Source organism: Sorex fumeus, unplaced genomic scaffold, assembly GCF_029834395.1.
Source record: "Sorex fumeus unplaced genomic scaffold, SorFum_2.1 ptg000020l, whole genome shotgun sequence".
Taxonomy (NCBI): Eukaryota; Metazoa; Chordata; class Mammalia; order Eulipotyphla; family Soricidae; genus Sorex; species Sorex fumeus.
Genome location: NW_026606077.1, coordinates 5,957,136 through 5,975,072, shown reverse-complemented (window position 1 = coordinate 5,975,072; position 17,937 = coordinate 5,957,136). Strand labels below are relative to the sequence as shown.

The window sequence follows — 17,937 nt, the reverse complement described above, 5'->3', positions numbered from 1 at the left end:
TGTGCTGTCAGAGCTGGGGGCAGGTGCACAGGGGGCCAAGGACAGGCTGCAAGGGAGGGAACAAACACAAGCTTCAGTCCCGGAGACTCGCGCCCCGACAGGCATGTCCCAAGCACGGTTCTTAACGCGGGGCACAGCGCAACCAAAGTTCCCCCAAGGGCCTGTCAGCAGAATGTGGAGTTTCGTGAAAATCAGAACAGGGAGATGCTGAAACAACCAAATATTTTCTGATCATCGACTCTTGAAGTGGAAGGTGTCCCTACACCACTGGCGACCCAGTGTATTCCTGAGACACGGACCACCACGGACGGTGTCCTGCTCCCACCATTCATATTCTGTAGCAGGAAACGGGACGACGTTCCTCGAACATCCTTCCTCTCTTCACAAACAGGATCTTCTCAGAGTTCCAAAGATACACCAACCGCTTTCTTACTGGGCCAACTGGCTGTCACTCTCACCCCAGAAATCTGATCTCCTGGAAGCGGCCAGGGCACCGAATCCAGCCAGCAGCACCCTGACATCCTCTGGGGGGCGGTTTCTCCTCTTTAAGTCTGTGAGGGGGTCGCGCACCAGCCAACCATCACAGGAGGGGGCAGGGAAAGAACGAGGCTTTCATCAATGACCCACAGCAAGGCAGAATGGTCCAGTTTTATAAACCACCCAGGACAAAGTCCAAACATGCACACACCCGCGACCAGGAGGGAGACAGTGCTCGTGAGGGGCTCGGGGAACACAGGAGGGGGACACAGAACAGCAGACTGGCCTGCGGACGTGGCCTGCCTCCCTGACACAGGAAGACGTGGGAGTAAAAAGTTGCCGCTCAAAGTCGTGCGGAAAGCATATCGAAAAATAGGTCTGTAGTCATCTTAAAAATAAAAGGCCGTTCCTCGGCTTGGAGGAGTGGCAGATATTATCAGATACCAACACCTGAGGTATCTTTGATGTATATATGAAAAATGGCCTGGCAGAAAACAAGGAAGGCCGGGGGGGGGGGGGCAGGGAGGTTCAGAGGACAGAAAAGGCAGGAAAAGTGGGAGAACTTTTCTCTCTCCTTTTTTAAAAAAGCCCGTGCTTATCCAACTCAGCAGCCAAACAAAGCAAGTCCACACAGGGGGGAAAAAAAAAAAGTTCAGTTCAAAAATTCTTAAAGTCAGCTTTAAACTCATATAGACCGCAATCTGGGATAGCGAACGTCCAAAGCTCATTGGACTGAAAAATGACTGCAGAGACTGGGCGTGCCAGCGACTCGGTCTCTCCCAGGGCTCCCCTCGGCCACTCTGACAGGAGCCTGTAGGTCAGGCCTCCCCCCAGAGTGCTTCCACGGGAATGAGCAGGCTCTGGGCACAGGTGAGCCCACCTGGGCAGCTGAGGGCTGAAAGCAGCTGGGAACGGAGGGAGCACAGAGACCGGCGCTCTGCCAGGTACTGAGTGCGTTCTGGTACTGATGCGCTCGTTAAGGACTGGGAAGAGCAGTCCAAGAGCCCAAGGCAAAGACACTGGTCCCAAGTCCACCTCTAGACAGCGTCACAGGGAGCCACGGGGCGTGCTGTCACCAGGGGGAAAGCACCTCTCTTCCTGTGTCCAGCACCTCCGGTACATCAGGAGACTCGTGCAAACCCAGAGGCGGCCGGGAGGCAGAGGACAGTGGGGAGAGAACACAAACACCGAACCCACCGGCCTCTGTCCTGCCCCTCCAGACAGTCCAGGCAGCAGACGCTGGGCGGGTCAGTCATGAATTCATTTGGGATTCAAAAAAAAAAAAAGCTTGTCATCAAATGATGCTTCTCATAAAAAGAACGAGGAGAAACATGCTTCTCAGAGGGGATGGGCAGAACTGAACTGTTCCCACTGCGGGCTGCTCGGTTCTTCGGAACGGGCTGAGGGTCTTCCACCCGAGCAAACTGGGAAGGGAAGCAGGGAAGAGGGGCAGGGAGGGGTCGGCTGAAGCTCATCCTCGCACGGTTTGGCACTGGAGGAGGAGGAGGAGGAGGAGGAGGGGGCCGCGGGGAGGACGGCTGGCACTGCTCTGTGCTCCCCGCGAGCCGGAGGCCAGGGCAGGCTCACGCAGGTGCTGCTGCTGCTCTCCTGCCGAGACGTGCAGGCCAGTCAGATGTCCATCTCGAACTGAGCGTCATCCCCTAGAACGAAGCAACGGAAAGGGTCAGCTCAGAGGGTCGGGCCCCAGCCACTCTGCCTCTGCAGGGAGAGGGTCCAAACAGAACGCCAACTGCCGCCTTCTGCCTGGCGCTGGCAAAGTCTTCTTTCTCGGGAAGGTCTTTTTATTAAGCGTGTTCTGCACTTTTCATTAAGCTGGTCTTAATCGCCCAGGCGGGCACAGCAGTCAAGTCGCCACGGCAGGAGCATCTGGGGGAACGGAGACCATGGAAGCCTCCCCAGTGTCCCGGCTCCCCTGGTGACAAGCTCGCCTGCTGCCCATCAGGTCAGCACACCCTGAGACGCTGGGCTCGGGCCTGGCTCTGACCAACATGCTGTCCGTTTGAAACTCCGAGGGCCAGAGCGTCCGCGCCTGCCCGGGTGCAACCCCAGCATCCCAGATGGTCCCTGGAGCCCCGCCAGGAGTTAGGTCTGAGTGCAGAGCCACCGATATGCCCTGAGAATAGCCAAAATGTAAACAAGTGAAAACTCACTTGGAGGGGCGGGAGAGATAGGACAGCAGATAAGGCACTTGCTTTGTACCTGGGCAAGGGTAGAGCACGAAGCCAAGGAGCAGGCCACTTCCATCTCCCCCTCTGCTTCTGGGACAGAGCACTCTTCGCAAAAGTGTGTGTGAACGGCGCAGTGCTCAGTGAACAACCGTAGGCCATCCCAGAAAACAAGGGGGAAATCCGTAAAAGTGACATTCTTCTTTTTGGGGGGGAGCGCCACACCCAGCGGTGCTCAGGGCTTACTCCTGGCTCTGTGCTCAGGGATCACCCCTGGCATGGCTCCGGGGACCATATGGGGTGCAGTGATTGAACTTGGGTTAGCCGTGGGCAAGGCAAGCGCCTTACCTGCTGGACTGTTGCTCCAGTCCAGTCCTCACTCCCTGATTTTGTATTTCCCCCCACACCTACTAGATTTGTTTACAATCTAGACCTCAGGTGTTTCTAGATCATTCCTTAGTGAAGGAGTTGTGGAAGGAGGGAAGCTTACAAGCATAGAAACGTCACTTATAACAGAAACATCGGCATTTTCAACCCACAATCCTCCCTAACCGCCCCCGCCGCCCACCTCCTGATGCCCAATACCAACACTCTCTTACCAACTGCATGCTTCCTGTCATGATTGTTCAAGTTGTTCAAATTGTTTACTTCTACTTTGGAGTCCTCGATTAAGGTGCCAGGGCTAGTGACTCCCGGGATATTGGGCAGGTGGCAGGGCGGAGTCTGAGCCATCGGAGAATTGCGACGATCCAGAAGAAACTTGCGGTCATAAATGATCCGGGTGCCTGGAAAAGAGAGTAGGAAGAGTTTTCCACAGCCAGCCCTACCCGTGATTTCACTGAATCCCACCTGAGGGCCAGAGACGTGGCTCAGGGGCCGAGCTGGTCTCTTGCATGTGCGAGGCCCTGGGCTCGGTGCTTGGCACCACAGAAAGAAACGCAAATCAACCAATGCCATTTGCTCCTACGCCATGAATTACAGTTCAATGAAAACACCAATGCGCCTACTCCCCTTCTGGGGCCAGGCCTCTCCGTCATCTGAAACACCTCTTCCTCTTCTACTGGCAAAACTTGTTCATGCATTAAGTTTCAGCTCCAACACCACTTCCCTTAAACCATACTAAAAAAAAAAACCAAAAAACAAAAAACCTGCTCCCAAAATCCCCTCAACAAACCTCACTACCCTCCTCCCACACCTTACTCAAAACGAACCGTTATTACAGGGCTCCACTGTCTGGACGTTTCTCTCTAGGGACTGCGTTTTCTCTTTTTGGGTTTTCATGTCATACTCAGTGGTGCTCAGGGCTGACTCTGCTGGCTCTGCTCAGGAGAAGTATGTGTACAGAGTGCCCGGTTCTGGGTGGGGGGTGAGCTGTGTGCAAGACAGCTACCTCAAGCCCTGTCCTGTGCTCCAGCCCCCAGACTGAGTTTAAGCCAGGACTGTGCCCCACCCCCACCCCGGTCTAGGTCCTACCTAACACTACACAGGTCCTTCACGAACAGCTGACAGACTTCTTGGGAGAAGCCTCCCGCTGGAGCACAGGCTCTGCAGGCAGGAGGCCCAGGCTCACTCTCCAGCACTGTCATGGTCCAAACGCAAACCAAGGGGCTGGAGCAATAGCACAGCGGCTAGGGCGTTTGCCTTGCATGCAGCCGACCCGGGTTCGATTCCCAGCATCTCATGAGCACCGCCAGGAGTAACTCCTGAGTACAGAGCCAGGAGTAACCCCTGTGCATAGCCAGGTGTGACCCAAAAAGCAAAAAAATAAATAAATAAATAAAAAATAAATAAAATAAACAAACCCAAAAGCAAACCAAAAAAAAATCCACCTCAGGAACAGTTCAGAGAACCCGGCTGATATTCCTTCTGTTATCTTTCCAAGATACGAATGGCTATTGGAAAAAAAAATTAAAAACAAACAAACCCAACTTAAACCTCAGCAAAAGGGGCCAAGGGTACAGGAATAGTAGGCAGGGCATTTACCCTACCCGTGGCCAAGCCAGGTTCTGCCCCCAGCACTCCCACAGGAGTGATACCTGAGCACGCTGAGGTGTGGCCCCACCAGCCCCTTACATGAAGGTGACGCTGAGGCTGCCTTCATGCAGCGGGACACTGGCGCCCCGCGGCTTCCAGGCACCAGAGAGAATGCAGCAGGCACTCAGACATTCTGCAGGAAAGGGGGGGGGGGGGGAGGGAGTGGCAGCGCCTCCCAACTTCGTCACAAAAGGAAGCAGGAAAGCAGGCAGAGTTCCACAAATAAAACGTGAGGGCTAGACACAGCATGGAGAATCTGCCACGTGAGAGGCTCCTGGCACAGAAGCGTTTCTGCGGGATCCGGAGCAGGCTCGCCCAGCAGGCTGACAAGCTGTGCCTGCCAGGGGTCCCAAAACAAAAGCACGACTATGAAAGGAGCAGGCTTGAGTGTTCCCAAAAGGGGTGGGGGGGACAATGAGGCCAAAAAGATCATCTAAGCAAATCACACCAACTCTAGGTTCAATCACTGGCAAATGAGCTACACAGAGTTTTCTTGCTACTGAACTCCGAGGTGCTGGTTTCCTGTTGACGAGATGCCGTCTCATCCTGGAAGAACGCTCAGAAAGGCATCGACTAGCACAAAGGCATTCCACGCAAATCCTTCAAGGCCTTTAAGACAACTGGAAAGAGAGCAATTTTTGGTTTACATTCTTTCTTTCTGCTGCCACTACGGCTACAGATGGGACCACGTTCAGTTTATGAGAAAGGAAAACAAAGTATCTGGCTCTCAACTCGCTCACAGCAGACTACCAGGACACTCTGTGCCACCCTTGGAATCCAGTTCTATCTTTTCTTCAGGGGCTGAAGAAATAGTACAGGGGGTTAAGAAGGTGCAGGTGGGGGCTGGAGAGATAGCCCAGCGGGTAGGGCGTTTGCCTTGCACGCGGCCGACCCGGGTTCGATTCCCAGCATCCCCTATGGGCCCCTGCGCACCGCCAGGAGTAACTCCTGAGTGCAGAGCCAGGAGTAAGCCCTGTGCATCACCGGGTGTGACCCAAAAAGAAAAAAAAAAGTGCAGGTGAACTACCTGGTTTGATCCTAGAGTCCCTCAAACTCCCCGGGGGTCACTCCTGAGCACAGAGCTAGGACCAGCCCCTGAGCACTGTGGGATGAGACGCCCACCCCAAAAAAACCCCTGCGGGATCTTTTAGGTTTTGGGGCCAACCTTGGTGATCTCAGGGGATAGAAGCCAAATCGCCCATGAGCAAGGCCATTATGTGCCCTACCCACTCTACTACCTCTCTGGCCCCGAAACATCTACTTTGGAAAGTTGTGGATATCTTTGTCAGAATGACCAAAGGTAACTGTTTAGAAATATTCTAAGGGAAAGAAAGAACCTTAAAATGCATTTTTTTCCCTTTTTGGGTCACACCCGGCAATGCACAGGGGTTGCTCCTGGCTCTGCACTCAGAAATCACCCCTGGCGGTGCTCAGGGGACCATATGGAATGCTGGGATTCGAACCGGGGTTGGCCTTGTGCAAGGCAAATGCCCTACCTGCTGTGCTATCACTCCAGTCCCCTAAAATGCATTTTTAAAAAGCTCCCAGGTCACTGTTTTATTCATGAAAGAACACAACATCACCTTTTACCAAAACCCTAGAAGAGTGATGGGTTATCTGGCACTGCTATAAACTGTCACATACAGCATGACTTATGGTCACGGGTTCAGCCTCCCAAGTTGGGCTCTGTGAACTCCCTGCACCAAGGTGATTTCTGGCTCCACGACAGCCAGGCCTGTGATATAAGCCGCAGTCACCACACCCACAACATCAACAACGGTGGGGGATTCAAAGAAAAACTACAAAAGCTGCCTTCTGAGATGTGATGGCTTTTGGAAGCACCAGAGAAGGAGGGATGGGGGTTTGGAGAACCAAGCACGTGACGAGAGTGGACGTCAGGCCCTCTCTCTGTGGCTGGACCCCAACTCCAGACCTGGGCAAGGGAAGAGGATTCTGGAGTCTGACCCGTCAGGCCTAAACAACAAGGAGGGCCAGAGAGACGCACAGGAAGGAGTTAAGGTGCTTGCCTTGAGCACAGCTGACCCCAGATCCCTCCAGATCCCAGCACCACCAGAAGCAACCCCGAGGCACAGAGCCAGGCGCAGAGCCCCCACCTGGCCCCATAGGACGTGGTTCCAAAACAGAAAAATCCATCGACATTCACATGGAAACACTTTCCTTCCGGTGAGTCTATTTCCTTCACTCTGAGAACACTGGGAGTCAGAGTGGGCAGGGCGTTTTGCTGTGCCTTGCTATAGGTTCTACCCTCGAGTGCAAAAACAGAAATAAATACATATACAGAGAAAGTAATCATAACTGTTTTTATACCAGGAGGCTATAAAGATTAGAGTACCATACAGTTCTCAATGTTTACAATCAAAATACAATAAAACCCAAAGCGGACAGTAGGGAGTTGAAGCACGTCCCTTGCATGCGGCTGACGCTGGTTCTACCCCCCAGTACTAGATGGTGCCCTGAGCACAGCCAAGAACCATTCCGAAGCATCTCTGTGGTTGACTTCCTCCGCACTGCGCCCCACCCATCTCCCCCCAAAAAATCCAAAACAAAGAGTCACTGTTAAGAAACTGAATAAAGTCTGATATTGTAAAATGAAGGAAGTAGAGAGTCAACAGGCAGACCACACTTTTTTGTATGTTTTTGGTTTTGCACCATACCCAGCAGTGCTCAGGGCTCATTTCTGGCTTTGCATTCGGGGGGGTCAGACCTGGTGGTGCTGAGGAGGATAAGACCCAAGTTGGCTGTGAGCAAGGCACGTGCCTTAACCTTTGTACTCTCTGGCCCAATTCACTGTTTTGGGAGTCCCATTTTTCGGATGCTTGGGAGTACTCTGTGCTTGGGAGCTGCTTCTGGTGGTGTTTAAGGGACATGGAGTTCTGGGGACTGAACCCAGGCCTGCAGCATGCAAAGCATGTGCTCAAACGCTGAATTATTGCTTGAGTTAACTGCCAAAAGAACCAAGTAAGGTAACACAATACACAGACTGGGAAATGAAGAGAAGCCAGAGAGAAAGTAAACTGTCCTACATTCCTCATCGTTCATAGCAGGAAGTCAACAATATTGATATAAAGAAACCAAGAGGGCTGGAGCAATAGTACAATGGGCAGGCCACTTGCGTTGCATGCTGCTGACCCCTGGAACCCCAGTGGTCCTCTGGGCCCACCAGGAGTGGCCCCTGACAGCAGAGCCGGAATAAGCCCTGAGCACTGTCGGGTGTCACTCAAAAGCAAAAAGAAATCAAGAAATTCTGGCACACATATACTGACAGCAACAGTGTGAACAAAAAATGAAAAAATAAAAAGCTACCCACCCTATATACAGAGAAACACAATTAAGTGTTTCTTAGCATTTTACCACTCTGTACTCTTTCTCTATTTTGTTTTGAAATCGAGACCATAGATCTAGGTGAACACTGGGTTATTTATAAACCCTTTCCCTCCCGTAGTGACCAGACAGGGGGATCGATCTACTTCCATGGCCCAGCCATTTTCTAGACGCTGGTATTAGTGACTGAGTTCACCTGACGGGGAATGGTGGGGTGAGGGGGAGCTTGTAACTTCTGTCTAAATACTAGGTATTTCTCAAATGACAAGAAAGGAAGAAGGGGATTTTCAACGCCAGAGATGGAATTAAATAGTGGAAGAACATCGGGGCCGGAGAGCTCTATCTTGCACACAGCTGCCCCGGATTCCACCCCATACTGTTCGTGGAGCCCCCAGAGCACCGCCAGGGGGGATCCCTGTACTTAGAGCCACAAGTTAGACCCGAGCACCACCCCAAAAGTGGAGAAAGTATGTGGTTACCCCTTGTGATTCATTAGGACCCTGACAGCTCACCCTCTGTGCCTCAAACACAGGTCAGAAATACACCAGCTGAATGGGCTGGAGCGACAGCACAGCGGCTAGGGCGTTTGCCTCGCACACAGCCAACATGGTCGACCCAGGTTCGATTCCCAGCATCCCATATGGTCCCCCGAGCACCGCCAGGAGTGATTCCTGAGTGCATGAGCCAGGAGTAACCCCTGAGCATCACCGGGTGTGACCCAAAAAGAAAAAAAAAAATAGACCAGATGAACAGACTCCTCAGCGTGTCCCAAAGCAGGGGACACTGCAGGACACTGCAGGGAGGGGGCTGCAGGGACCAGCCAGGGGGCAACGAGACAGCACTTTCTGCATGCCTGCTTGAAGAAGGTAAATCAGGGGAGTGGGGGGTGTCTTGGGGAGAGTGCTGCCTGAGTTCCCCCCTCCCCAGAAAAGGGGACAGAAGACCGAATAAATCTGGCAACTTCTGGTCTTATCTGCTCAGGAAGAAAGCCAGCCCTTGCCCCCCTTGATCCTTCCATCCCCCTCAAAAATAAGAACATGAGAAACAAAATTATAGAAAGAACTTAAGGGTGGTTTTGGTTTTTTAAACTTCAACCTGAGAAGGGTATAACAAGGTCTGTTAGAATGGATTAAAGAACATTACTGGATAGGGCTGGAGCAATAGCACAGCGGGTAGGGCGTGTGCCTTGCACGCGGCCAGCCCGGGTTCGATTCCCAGCATCCCATATGGTCCCCTGAGCACCACCAGGAGTAATTCCTGAGTGCAGAGCCAGGAGTAACCCCTGAGCGTCGCCGGGTGTGACCCAAAAAGAAAAAAGAAAAAAAAAAAGAAGAACACTCCTGGATAAGCTCTACTTTTATCCCATTGGTATTTGTGTTTGATTTTGGGTCACACTTGCAGATTCTGGGGTGAAGTGACCAAACCTGGGACTCCCACATACAAAGCAGGCTTGGTCTGTTGGGCTGCCATCTCTCTGGCCCTGCACCTCACTTTGAAATCCAGCTGCCCCCTCTTTATGGAGGCTGTGGCCAAACCGGCAGCCTCCTCGAAAGTTCAATGTCACACTACACAGAGGAAACCAGAAGCCTTCTGAAGCCTACCTCCTCCAGGAGGAGGACGTGGCCGACTCACAGATCTGGTGAAGTACAGTCGTCAAACCCTGAAAGGCTAAGGAAACCCAGAGCGGAATAGCTTGTCCATCAACAAAAAGGCACAACTGGAGCCTCAGGATCTTGTAACGCAGTGTGGTAAAACTATTACGACAAGTGGAAAGTACCCAGGGCTTGTGAACCGGCCCTACCGTCCTCTATGAATTCCAAGTCTCATTAACTAGGAGCAAAGATCTAAGGCAAAGGACGACTCCTGGCCAACTCTTAGACGACTGCCATAAAGTGGGGCCGGAGCAACAGCACAGTGGGGAAGGCCTTTGCCTTGCTCTTGGCCGACCCAGCTCCGATCCCTAGCTCCCCATATGGTCCCGCCGAGCACCGCTAGGAGTAATTCCTGAGTGCAGAGCCGGGAGTAAAGTAATCCCTGAGCACTGCCTGGTGTGTATGTGTGTGTGTGTGTGTGTGTGTGTGTGTGTGAGAGAGAGAGAGAGAGAGAGAATATATAGCCATAAAGCAATACACACACACACACACACACACACACACACACACACACACACACGCTAGCTGAAAGGGAAATTGAAAATGACCATGTACCTCTTCAAAAGAGCCAGCATTAAAACAGGCCATAGAAAGCACCAGGCAGAAGCCTTTCATTTTACAAAGAAAGAAAGAAGCTGTAAGAACAGTGCCAGTGAAAAGCCACACAGTTAGAGACCAACACAAACAAGCTAGGTACTTAAAGCAAGTCTGGTTCTCGTGTATCAGCTCCAAAGTTTAAACAGACACAACAAGCTTATAAACAGACCATCTTTACTAGGACCAAAATAGGATGCAAAAACATGCCTTCTGATTTTACATTTATGTGGCCTTCACCACCAGAAAATCTGGATCTAAAAAAAAAAAAAAAGTCCATCAAATAAGTTCATTTTTGTCTGGGCTTAAACCCTCACCGTGAAATAAATTTCCTTCCCAAGCAATCCCGGGCTCTCATTCCAAGGAAATGCAGGCTGGAGGTTCCAGTTCACTCACAACTGTAAGCTGGATCCATGCTTTGGAAGATGTGGTTCAGCCTCTGTCAGTAACGAGAACAATTAATGAAGGGTAACTGCTACTGAGAAGCGGTGAAGATTCAGACTCACACTTGGCTTTCTCCCCAAACTCACTCACCCCGGCCCTCATTGTGGGGTGGGGGACAGCTATGTGTCTGGGCCCCAGCCAGTGGAAGTCAGGGCTTACTCCTGGCTCTGCACTCAGGAATCAGTCCTGGCAGTGCTCAGGGGCCCGTATGGGATGCCGGGGAATGAAACTTGGGCTGGGCATGCACAAGGCCAGCACCTTACCGGCTGTATTCCTGCCCTGGCCCCTCATGTTAGCTTGCTTGCTTTGGTTTTCTGGCTTTGTGCCACACCGGGTGGTGCTACTCCCAATTCCATGCTCGCTCCCTGAAGTGTTTGGGGACTATATGGTGCTGGGGATTAAACCCAGGCCTCCGGCATGCAGAGCAGGCGCTCACTCAACCTACGGGCTCTCCCTGGCTCCCTACTCATAATGATTTTAAGAACTTCCAACGCCAGCATAATTTAGGGTGATGAGATGATCTCTTCCCTAAGGCCCACACTATTAAGGATAATCTTCATTATCTCTTTTTAACTGAAAAAACAAAAACCACTGGAGATGGGATCTCCCAGGCAGTACTCAGGAGGTCTGGGGGTGCCTCCTGGCAATACCTGGGACCACAGCCAGGAATGGAGCCCAGGGCCTCTGCACACTTGGCATCTGCTCAGTCTTTGGGCTACCTCCCCTGCCAACTGGGGTGCGGGGAGCACACCGAGGGGCAGTCAGGGGCCACTCCCCAGTACAAAAGGGAACCTTTTCAATCGGATCAAGGGCATCTATGAAAAGCATCCAACACCTCAGCTATGGCCTAAGAATGGATATTTTTTTCATCCTGATGCTGAGCACAAGCCAAGGAAGTACGTCACTATCTTGTCATTCTGTGCAACACTGAAAGTTCCAGCCAGGACAATGGAGAAATAGCACGGGCCCACATTGCTAAGAAAGATCCTGAGCCATCTCAATCCACAGATGACAGATGACATGGCCTCATGCACCTGATAAACTCAAGGGCTCTGTAAAAAAAAAAAAAAATTGTATTTGTGTATTTGCCAGTTAACTTACCTTTCCTTGTTATAAGGGGTCTCTCTCTCTCTCTCTCTCTCTCTCTTTCTCTCTCCAGTGAAAGGGACACCTTGAGTTTGTCAGGACTTTTGTCCTAGATATACCAACAATCATTATTTTAGATGTCTAAGACTTCTGAGCTCGGGGCTGTAGTGATAGCACAGTGGGTAGGGCGTTTGCCTTGCACATGGCTGACCCGGGTTTGAATTCCAGCATCCCATATGGTCCCATGAGCACAGCCAGGAGTAATTCCTGAGTGGTGCAAAGCCAGGAATAACCCCTGAGCATCGCTGGCCGGGTGTGAGCCCCCCCAGAAAAAGACTTCTGAGCTCTTGGTCCCCAGTGTGGTTGAGAAGCAGATGAAGGAGGGCCTTCAAATCTAGCCACATGCCAGACAGTCAGCTGCTGGGTGCACATTCAGCCTTTATGAGGCTTTCACGGGGGTATAGCTCAGAAAACAGGGCTGCATGTTTTGCATGCCGGAGACCTGGGCTGATCCCAGGCACTGCTGGGAGCAATCCCTGAGCACTGCGCCAGGAACACCCCCATGCCCCAGTGGGTGAGGCTCAATAACCAAAACGAGAGGTCATCACAAGGCAAAGTCCTTGATTAGATTTCTAAATGGTAACCTAGGCCTTACCTACTTAATAAACAGAGGAAGGGCCAACCTCAACAAACTTTTGTTCAATCAGAACCCCAAAATCTTTTCGGCAGCGGGTGGGGTGTTGGGGGGGGGGGCTCCCAAGCAATGCTCAGGAGGTCAAGTTCAATGTCAGACTCAGAACGAGCTGCTCAGGCACTATGGTCCAGGGCTGCACCCAGTGGTGCTCAGGGCAGTGTATGCCAGGCGCTTGCTTTAACCCTTGTACCATCTCTTCAGCCTCCCCAAATATTTGTTTTGGTTTGGTTTGGAGGCTACAGCCAGCTACGTGCAGGGATCACTCCTGATGGGCAATGGGGGAAGTCGGTGGTGCCAGGACTGATCTAAAGCCATCGCATGTCAGGCGACGTGCCTACAGCCCTGTCCTATCTCTTCACCACTCTTCCCACATTAATTTCAATATTACTCTAAAGAACACCCCCCAACCCAAAACTTTAAACTTAAGAGCCAAGAAAAAGTTCTATGGGCTGGAGTGATAACACAGCAGGCAGGGTGCTTGGCTTGCCGGCAGCCCACCCTGGATTCAATCCCCAGCACTTCATATGGTCTCCCAAACCCTGTCAAGGGTGATCCCTGAGCACCCCTGGATAAGGACTTCCCCTCACCCCACAAAAAAGTTTCTGCCTGGACACACACACACACACACACACACACGCACCTGACAGAGACTTAAAGCCGAATCTCCTAAGGAATGACAGCGTGTATGTTTACTCCTACTAATCTGAGATAAGAAAACAAAATGCAAAGCAAGTGAATACCTCTGTGTTTTTCACATGCTTCTCACATATAATAGAGTTCCCTGGTTAAAACTGTAGCCAAGAATCAAATGAGTCCACTTGTTGATTCAGTGTGGCCTAGAACAAAATTCATCCAAAGTCACTGACCTAGAAATTCTATAGGCAGAAACTGACTGTCTTTCCCCGTATCATCTATTCATTTCCCCCCAAAACGAATCCAGTGGAAAACTCGGGACTCCCTCAAGACACTTGTTTTACTACTGCTCACTCGGAGCAGGTTACTTCCCTTCTTCCTGCATTCTCTCCCGTTTCTGCAGACCCTTCCAACGCCCTCAAAGAACTGCCCGAGTGAGCCACCAGAGCCACTCCCCCGCTGACAAGAGGACAGCCAGGCCGAACAAGGCTTCAGCCCATCGGCCGCTCCCCTCCTGGGCTCTTGTTATGGCAACAGCATACTTCACACAGCTGAAGGGAATGTGATGCAGGGAAGCGGCTGAAAGAGGCCTCCGTGCTTCCGCCTTTCCCCAGAGAACCACTCTCCCAGAAGGAAGGCGGTTCGGAACTAAGAACTAAGGCATCAGAATCACAGCAAGCTAGCATTCCAGAGATAGGGATGTCCCGACATTTAAAAAACATTTCTTTAACTATCTGCAAACTCCTTTCCTAGCAAAGTAACCTCTTTTTTGGGGGGTTCTGCTTAAGATAATGGAGAGAAAAACCTCCCTACTCCTCAAACCGGATGAGCGGAGCTGTGAACCCTGATGCTCAAATCCCTGTTCTCCAATAATTGCTCCCCTGAAGAGAAAGAGAGGCTGAAGAGAGAGCTCAGGGGAGCTCAGGGGGCCGACAGCAAGCGCTGCAGAAGGCCAGTCTGATCATCAGCACAACACACCGCCATGCAGAGCCAGGAGGAGTCTCTGAGCACCACACAGTGTGACTCAAAAGAAAAAAAAAAAAAAGCAAAGACAAAAGGAAAGAGTGAAGAGAGGCAAAAACCGCAAAGGATCAGGATGCTAAACTTGAGATCACTCACTGATAGTAACTAAAGGGAGGACATTAACAAGTTAATTTTAAATTCTTAGCTTCTGGTTTATAAAGTGAAAGCATTAGATCTGGGCCAGCCGCACGCAGTGTGTCAATAAAGTGATGCCGCCTACAGTAACTTTCCCTTCAAGGAGGGTAGAAATAGTTTCTCAAGGGATAAACCAATCATCTCAACTCCTCCACAGGCGAAGAAAACAAAACAAAATTAAGGGGATTTTGATTTGGGCCTTGAATTAACATCAACCATCACTTCCCTCCGTTACAAACACAACGATACAAGAAATCCAAGGCATGGGGCAGATCCACAGCACAGCAGGTAGGGCACGTGGCTTGCATTCAGCCAACCCCGGTTCTATCCCAGCTTTCCATATGGCCCCCCAAGCACCAAAGGAGAAATATGATTTCTGAGTGCAGAACCAGGAGCAAGCCCTGGGCATTGCCAGGTGTGACCCCAAAAAAGAAATCTAAGACATTACAGCAATTTTCTTTCTAAGTTCGCTTACTTCCCAAACTGGAGGAAGCCAAATTTGAGAAGCCTCTTCAAGGGTGAACTGAATCTGATTCCAAGCAAAGGCCTCTCAAGGAGGTTAAATCCGGGGCTGGAGCCATAGCACAGCCGGGGAGGGCACTTGCCTTGCAAGAAGCTGGCCCTGGTTCAATCCCAGCATCCTATATGGTTCTCCGAGGACTGCCAGGAGCAATTCCTGAGTGCAGAGCCAGGAGTAATCCCTGAACATCACCAGGTGTGTCCCCAAAACAAACCAAACCAAAAAGGTGGGGGGTGGAGCAGCAGTATAGCAAGTAGGACATTTGCCTTGTGCAGGGCTGACCTGGGTTTGATCCTCAGCATCCATATGGTCACCATCAGGAGTAATCCCTGAGAACTGTGGGGTGTGACCCAAATAGACCCCCTCCCCCCAAAAAAAGGTGGGGGAGGCGGAGAAGAGTCCTGAACTGGCGATGCTGTGTGACTTTCTAGGCCTGGTCTGACCACTCAGGGCATTCAGCAGTCAACCGTGATCCTGGAAGGCTGACATGTGCATGACACTCCAGAACGTTTCCAGAAGTCTCAGGCAGGAAAAGCAACTCCCCTTCCTTCCCAGTAAACAGATTTCCCATAAAAGCCTTCAATCGTTTTTTTGAACGTTTCCATGTCTGAAATGGGCATGTCTGAAATGGGCACCTGAGCCCATGGCTTTGTGTTCCAGAGCTAAAAAGCTTCTCCACGTAGAGCCTCCCCCCATGGTTTTTAGACCCGCCAGAGGAGTGCACTTCCTCCTTCGGTCTGTGGTCACCTTTCCAGCAAAGACCTGTGCCAGACCCACAAACCTCACTCACAGCGTCTAAGCACATTCATTCAGGTGCCTGGAGGTGAGCAAATGACAAATGTACTTCTCTTTGGGAAATGAAATCCGACGGTGAGAGCAGAGAGATTTGTGACTTGTAACAAACCCTAAGTGGATGGAAAATTCCCACGTGGGGAAACCGACAAGAACTGAACATCAGTGAAAATAGTGATTAAATCCAACGGCTGGGCTGCCTCCCATAAACAGATTATGCAAGACTCGGTGCTTAAAAACCCAAGATTACAAAGTGCTCGTCCACTAGGCCCCACGGAACAGGTGTGCTGAGATGACAAATATTCAAGCCTGAAACAAAACGGTGTGTGTGGAAGCTGAGACAGGTTAAGTGATATCTGAGAATGCAGTGGTGACTGGGTGTGTGGGGAGGAGGGCAAAGGAACTGTTATTTCTGGCAGAAGCTTTCCAAGCATTTTAGGAACTAGTGCAGACTACCAGACAGACTTCTATCTTTTTAAAGCAGCAATGCGTGGAGACTGGCCAGACTTTAAAAAGCTGGGGAGCTTGGCTGTTTGACACAAGCCCCAAAGGGGACCCTCCCTACCAGGGGCAACCTGGTCACTCCAACGGTAGGTAAAAGGACACGGAGTTCCCTTCCTCAGCTAAGGAGCAGAGTGCATCTGGTACTGGGCCACATGCTGCCCGCAGAGAGCCCGGGAAGTCACAAATCCCGTTCTGTCCTGTTGGAAAGAGACTTCCGCCTTCACCATCGTCATGTCTAAGAAGCCACCAGGTCAAGCTCAAGACAACTGGTCTGCAGCAGGTACAACCGGTGTGCTGCGACTTGTGCAGATGACAAACCCAGCGGGGTCCTGGAGGTGCCCAGGAGCGGCTGCTGCTTGGGGTTCAAACTCCCCCCCACCCCCAGTCCCAATGCACACAACGGAGATCCCGCTCGCTCCTGCCTGGGTCACTCCCTGGTCGCTCCAAAGTCCCCTCTCCCAGACTCGCAGAACTCTCAAGATTTCCGCTGACCTCTCTCCTAGACGTCTGCGCCTCGTCTGTCGGCCAGGAGGCCTCGTTATCCGTTGTGCAACCGGTTCAGAGGATCCCCGGGGGCCAACCTGCACCCAGCTGGCTGGAACCAAGCACAGGCACGGGGGCAGCCCGGGCAACCCCGGGCACCCAAAGGAGGCCAAACGGGGAAGTCGCGGGCCAGGCGGCCGTGTCCTCGCGCGCGGTCCCTCCAGGCGGCTCGGGCCTCCTCCCTCGGGAGCGGTGCCCGCCCGCCCGCCCGCCGGGGAGCAACCTTTGAGCTCCCTTTCCCCTGCACAACAAGCTTCACCTCTCGCCCAGTGCGACAGTTAGTTCCCGGCGGTGCGTTGACGTCGACCAGCCCCGGCCGGGACCCTCCCTGGGAGCGGGGTCCCCTTCTTCTCCAGGCCCGCAGCAGGGTGTGTGCGCGTGCGGGGTGGGGTGGGGAGGGGGGCGCGCGCCAACGCCCACCCTCCGGCCTGCCCGGGCAAGGCGCGACCCCCGCCAGGGCTCCTGCAGCCCCGGGCCCCGCCGGCCCGATCGGCGCCGCTGTCAAGCCAAACGGGCCCCGGCCGCGGGGCGCGTCATCCTCCCGCCCCCCCGCCCCGACTTCCTTCCGAACGCGGATACTTTTTGTTATTTTGTATCGAGCGGGCGGCGGCGGGGCCGGGAGGCAGCGCCCGCAGAGCAGAGCGGAGCCGAGCGGTGCAGAGCGGAGCGGAGCACGCGGGAGGGAGCCCCCCGGGCACTCACCCCCGGGCGTGGTGGAGAAGAGGGTCCCCCCGGGCGTGGTGCAATAGTCCTGAGGTAGCTGCGCGGCGTCGCTGATGGCCACGGTGCGCGTGGGGATGGCGCGGCTCTGGCTGGGCTGGTGGCCGCTGCCGGCCGACGAGGACATGGCTCCGTCCGGGCGCGGGCGGCGGGGCTTTGTCCGGCGCGGGGGACGCGGGCGGCGGCGGCGAAGGCGAAGGCGGGCCCGGGCGTGCTGCGCTCGCTCCTCGCTCCCCGGCTCTCGCTCCCCGGCCCCGCTGCGCGCCCGCCGCCGCCGCCGCCGCCGCCACCGCCCAGCCTCGGGCCTCCAGCAGCGCCAGCAGCACGAGCAGGAGCAGCAGCAGCAGGAGCAGCAGCAGCAGCAGCGGCAGCGGCGACGACGACGACGGCCGGAAGCGGCCGAAGGCGGGAGCCACTGGGAGGCCGGGGGCGGGCCGCCCGGAAGTGACGTGGGGCGGGCGGGGCCGGTCGGCGGCGAGGGGCGGGGCGTTGGGTGGGTGGGCGGGGCTCCAGTGGGCGGGGCGGGCCGCCCGCCCCCGGAGGGGGGGACTCGAGAGG

At 53.3% G+C, this 17,937-nt stretch overlaps 1 protein-coding gene across 1 annotated transcript; it reads right to left on the bottom strand.

The window, feature by feature from the left end:
* Nucleotides 1-628: 628 nt before the first annotated feature.
* On the bottom strand, nucleotides 629-17,728 carry EIF4EBP2 (eukaryotic translation initiation factor 4E binding protein 2). The gene is made up of 3 exons (XM_056113452.1): nucleotides 17,362-17,728; nucleotides 3,263-3,448; nucleotides 629-2,138 (listed from the first exon to the last, which is right to left on the bottom strand). Exons 1-3 carry the CDS (start codon nucleotides 17,504-17,506, stop codon nucleotides 2,107-2,109), a joined length of 363 nt encoding a protein of 120 aa, XP_055969427.1. The 5' UTR covers nucleotides 17,507-17,728; the 3' UTR covers nucleotides 629-2,106.
* Between the last annotated feature and the right edge of the window lie 209 nt (nucleotides 17,729-17,937).

Coding starts and splice junctions, on each gene's coding strand:
- EIF4EBP2 (XM_056113452.1), bottom strand. CDS start 17,506: ATGTCCTCGTCGGCCGGCAGCGGCCACCAGCCCAGCCAGAGCCGCGCC. Junction 3,449..17,361: donor CTTCTCCACCACGCCCGGGG/GTGAGTGCCCGG, acceptor TCTCTTTTCCAG/GCACCCGGATCATTTATGAC. Junction 2,139..3,262: donor TGACAGGAAGCATGCAGTTG/GTAAGAGAGTGT, acceptor GCTTCGTTCTAG/GGGATGACGCTCAGTTCGAG.